The 4,702-nt window shown below is 58.9% G+C and overlaps 3 protein-coding genes across 3 annotated transcripts; 2 read left to right on the forward strand and 1 right to left on the reverse strand.

Annotated features, from left to right (window-relative positions):
* Positions 1 to 20: 20 nt before the first annotated feature.
* On the forward strand, positions 21 to 428 carry ACA1_317280 (DEAH (AspGlu-Ala-His) box polypeptide 16, putative; the record flags this gene model as incomplete). Its single annotated transcript, XM_004332969.1, has 1 exon — positions 21 to 428. The coding sequence occupies one exon, from the start codon at positions 21 to 23 to the stop codon at positions 426 to 428; it is 408 nt and encodes a 135-aa protein (XP_004333017.1).
* A 420-nt stretch (positions 429 to 848) lies between these two features.
* On the forward strand, positions 849 to 2,622 carry ACA1_317290 (uncharacterized protein; the record flags this gene model as incomplete). Its single annotated transcript, XM_004332970.1, has 6 exons — positions 849 to 1,621; positions 1,702 to 1,795; positions 1,868 to 1,947; positions 2,039 to 2,153; positions 2,252 to 2,299; positions 2,398 to 2,622. The coding sequence occupies 6 exons, from the start codon at positions 849 to 851 to the stop codon at positions 2,620 to 2,622; spliced, it is 1,335 nt and encodes a 444-aa protein (XP_004333018.1).
* Positions 2,623 to 2,688: 66 nt separating this feature from the next.
* Positions 2,689 to 3,723, reverse strand: ACA1_317300 (uncharacterized protein; the record flags this gene model as incomplete). The annotated part of the gene is made up of 6 exons (XM_004332971.1): positions 2,689 to 2,784; positions 2,902 to 3,040; positions 3,128 to 3,205; positions 3,306 to 3,392; positions 3,506 to 3,611; positions 3,696 to 3,723. The coding sequence occupies 6 exons, from the start codon at positions 3,721 to 3,723 to the stop codon at positions 2,689 to 2,691; spliced, it is 534 nt and encodes a 177-aa protein (XP_004333019.1).
* Positions 3,724 to 4,702: the final 979 nt, after the last annotated feature.

The following is a 4,702-nucleotide window of genomic DNA, read 5'->3' on the forward strand; positions in this document are numbered from 1 at the left end:
ACTTCATCCAGTTCCGCAGCATGAAGCGGGCGCGCGATGTGCGCGACCAGCTCGAGGGCCTGCTCGAGCGGGTCGAGATCGAGCAGACCTCGGCCGGCGACGACCACGTCGCCATCTGCAAGGCCACCACGGCTGGCTTCTTCTACCACACGGCCCAGCTCCAGCGATCGGGCGCCTATCGCACCCTCAAGCACAAGCAGAGCGTCCAGATCCACCCATCGTCGGCCCTCTTCCAGCAGCTCCCGCGCTGGGTGCTCTACCACGAGCTCGTCTTCACCACCAAGGAGTTCATGCGCCAGATCATCGAGATCGAGCCCGAGTGGCTCGTCGAGATCGCGCCCCACTACTACAAGCAGTCCGAGATCATGGACCAGGCCAAGCGCAAGATGCCCAAGAAGGCCGGCAGCGCCGGCGGCTTCCAGAAGTAAAGCCAAAGGGAAGGGTTGGTGCAGCAGCCCCCTTGTAATTTGCTGCTGCTGTGTGTACAGACACTGTCCCCCTTTCCCCTTTCTCTTGCCTCACACTCTTCCTCTTTCCGAACCCCCCCCCCCACCAACTCCTTTTCCAAGCGAAAGCGCTTTCGCTTTTTCAATTTTTCGTTTCGATTTTCGTTTTGTGGTCGGGCACCAAAACTGGTCCCCCCAAACCTCCCGCGCAAGCTTGAGGGAGAGAAGGAGGAGAGATGAGCACGAGCTGTGCATTGTGTCGCCTTGCACGCGCCGCATGTGACAAACACCTGGCGTACCCCCCCCCCGGGTCCTCTTCTTCCTTGTCTCCTTCTGAGGCGGAGGTGCGCTCATCTTCTTATCTGTCCTTGTGTGCGGCGTGGTGGTGGGTGGTGGTGGGTGATGGCCAGAGCTGAGCCGTGCGAGCGGTGCGTGCGGTTGAACATGGCCGGCCAGTGCTTCTGGCCGACGCCCGCCAAGCGCGGTCGCCCGCCTCGCCACCCGCACCCGACGACGGCGCAGCCGACGGTGCAGATCCTGCCGGCGGCCCCTCTCGACGCCGGTGGTGGTGGTGCCGGCGACCATGTCTACGCCGCCTCTGTACCACCACCGCAGCCGCGACCCCCGCCCGAGCCGGAAGCGGCGCCGATGACGAGGCCGACGACGACGAAGAAGCGACGACATCAGGGCGGCGACGAACAGGGTGATGGTGCGTCGGCAGCTGCAGACCTGGGCGGCGCGACGACCGCCCTTTTGGTGAACACGATCGTCGGGCTCAAGGCAGACATGCGCGCGATGACCGCCAAGATGAAGAAGATGGAGAAGAAGCTGAAGAAGAAGAAGAAGCAAGACAACAACAACAACAACAACAACATCGATGTGGTGGTGGTCGAGTTGCAGCGACGCGTGGAGCAGCTCGAGGAGGACAACGTCCAGCTCCGCATCCAGCTGGCGCACGTCGCCGCCTCTCGCTATGGCATGGCCGCCACCAATGCAGGCTTTTTTGCTGCACCGCCGCCGCCGCCGCCGCCGCCGCCGTCGTCGTCGTCATTCAGTTGCCAGCAGCGGTTGAGGGTGGGAGATAACGGTCAACCGGGTCCAGAGATGCTCTGGTGCTTCCCCTTCCTCCAACACTACGACATCCCGGCGGACCGCTTCGTTGTCGATGACATCCAGTACCTACTCCTCTCGCGCTGTGTGTTCACTCACTCACGCTCACGTGACTACGCGCGCGATTCAACTCGTCTCCGCGCAGAAAGGCGATCGTGGTTATGGCGCATCCGCAGGGCACAGAGAGACACATCGCGTTCGCAAACCACCAGTTCTGCGGCATTGTGGGATTCTCCATGGTACACACACACACACACACACACACACACACACAACACACACGTCTCGTGCCCATCTCTGATCGCGACTAGGTCGAGCTTCTCGGCCGCCAGATCTTGGGTGTCTCGTCGCTGCACGAAAAGCACAAGCTCCACCATGCATTGCAGACCAGGTACCCACAGCACCGCACAGCACCGCACACCGCACACACCGCACACACCGGGAGAGATGCGAAGAGAGGCTGACTGGGAGGGAGCGCGCAGAGGGCAGATGGGGTACAGCGAGAGCACCCCGTGCTTCCTCCAGCTCGAATGCAAGGGGACCCACTTCGCCAAGGTCGCGTCACGCGCTCAGTTCTTCTTTGGCGCCGACGCCCAGGTGCGCGCCGCCGCCTCCACCCTCGCCATCACGCTCGCGCGCTGTTTAGGACGCAACTGTTAGAACCGTCGTGCTCACGCATCTCTCACGCCTTCCAGCTTCAGTACTCTGTGCTGTGCGTCGATCAAGTGCTGGGAGTGGATCTCGTGTCTTTCACAATCGAAGGTAGCGCCTCTTTCTCTCTCTCTCTCTCTCTTGTTTCTGATCGAGATGTGACCTCGTGCGTTCTACTTCGCGCGCGCAGAGGCACGCAAGAAGGAGGAGGCGGAGTGGGCGCTGGTGTTTAGCATTGCGGCACGACCGCAATGACGACGACGGCACCTCTTCATCGCTCACCCCGCCCTCCGTATCGCCTGCAGCTAGCGAGGGCTTGTGCGACGAGGACGACTACTCCTTTGGCGACTTCATCTCATCACCATCAGCGATCTGGGCTGTGCCCGAGGCTATGCCACCAAACCGCCAAACATAACGTGCGTGATTGCGGCGAGGGGCATGATTTCCGAATGTTTTTTGTATAGATTTTGGTTTGTGCGTGTTACGTGGCCGAACCGAACGAAACGACCAGCTCGCCACAGTCCCGCACCGAGATCTTGTCAAAGGCCGAGGCCAGCGCGCCACCGCCGTCGAGCAACTGGACGAGACCCACCGCGCCCACCGCGATTTGCGTGAGTCACAAGAAGAAGAAGAAACAACGCGGCGCGAGAGCGGATTGATTGCGGAGAGTAGTTGATGGGGGGGAGGAGGGTACCAGCTCCTTGTCGTGAGAGGAGAGGGTGGGCTGGGAGAGGGCCTTGACGGGCGACGAGACCGTCTTGGAGGGCGCGGGCACCGCGAAGAGGTCCAGCGCGGCCGTGTTGACGTTGGTCTTCTTCAGAATTTGTCGGCTCCTGCAGCCCAGCGAAGCGCGGCGATTAGGCCAAACCACAGACGCGCGCGCAAGCGGACGAGGAGTGGCTGGAAGGTGGTCGGCGTACTGGTATTCCTTCTGGCGGGACTGGGCCACGGCCGAGTCGAAGGCGGCGTTGGAGCTCTGTGAGACGTCGATGAGGTTCCTGTGGTTGTGCACAGCCATAGGCCATGTTAGGCACAGGAGCGCGGTTGATCTGAAGGGCAAAAGTTTCGCGGTGTAAAAAGAGCAAAGAGTAGCGGTACTGAGATGTGCGTTCGACGAGGTTCTTGAGGAAGTCGCTGTCGGCCTCGCGCTTCTCGTGGTACGAGGCTGCGATGGCAGCGTCGGCCCTGCAAAGAGGAAAATGGTACAAAGAATGCGAAAGAGATGAGCCAAGGTGTACAAATGTGATTAATAGGATGCAACACAAAATGGGCCAAAACAGCTGAAAAAGGAGGCGTACTTGGCCGGTGTGGGAGGGGCGCCGATGGGACGCGATCCACCGCTACCGCCCTTGGCCGCACCCTGGGCGCCACCAGCGGGCCTTCGGTCACGAGATTGCTGGATATCTAATTGACAAAAAATTAGAAAATCTTGATCGTCGTATGCAGCACCTGGGCATCCAGAGCTTTCGCCTCGTACGAAAGAAGTACCTTCGGCCTTCGAGCTGTTGCACCCCATTTCAATTCGCGTACGTCTATCTACACTTCGTACTTTTGATTGATCAACGGCGAAATCGAGGTTCTTTCTCTCCCTTTCTTCTCCAGTTATGCATGGCACGCAGCATTCCTCCCACACATTCTTCAAGCGGAATCCAAAGAATGCACCCATGCTTTTTCACTGCTGAGCAACACGGCGGATCGCTCGAAGGAAAGTTCGGTGGACGGGCGAGTCCCGAAAACACGATCGACACGACCCACAACAAGGAAGCAGCTTGTCCTGTTTCTTTGGTGGGATTTCTGGACAAGAAGGCGGCGTAGCCTTGTGATTCAGGGAAGCGTTCGAGCAACGCGCCAAGGAATCCTCTTGCAGCTCCATCCAACCATCATCTGGGGGTGTGCATTTCTCCTCTCCATCTCAGCACGCACATCCATCCACTCCAGAAATTAGAAGCAAGAGGGAACAATAGATCCGACAACGAAGAGTGAATCCTAAAGCGATCGGATTTGAATGACCCGAGACGAGGACGCCATTTCTTTCATATACTGCAAGCACTACAGCTCCTCCTACCCTCAGTTCGTCTCCTATCCCCTTACGGCTTGATCTGGTGCAGTGCACAATCAAGGAAGATCAGCCATGACCGATGATGTTGAGGGTAGGCTCCCCATCTTCATATCCGAGTAGCACACGAGATCTTGCATCTCATCTCCAGCCTCATCCACAGGAGAATGGAGAGTGATCGATGGCGACGAGCCAGTGCCTGCCTCAGTTGGGGCGGGACAGCCGTCGCCTGCGAAGAAGATGCGCAAGCCCTTCGCCTTCAACAATCTCTTCATTAACACCAAATCCAAATTCTACAATCTCTGCAAACCCAGTACGTTCCGCCTCCTCTCTAGAGATCGAACGAACAGCCTCGATGTCTTCTTACGCGGGTCTCCACATGTGCAGTGAGCAAGACGTTGCCAGACTTCACCACCTCGCCCGTGGTTATGCTGGGCAT

The sequence above is a fragment of the Acanthamoeba castellanii genome (assembly GCF_000313135.1).
Source record: "Acanthamoeba castellanii str. Neff unplaced genomic scaffold scf7180000084044, whole genome shotgun sequence".
Classification (NCBI taxonomy): domain Eukaryota; phylum Discosea; order Longamoebia; family Acanthamoebidae; genus Acanthamoeba; species Acanthamoeba castellanii.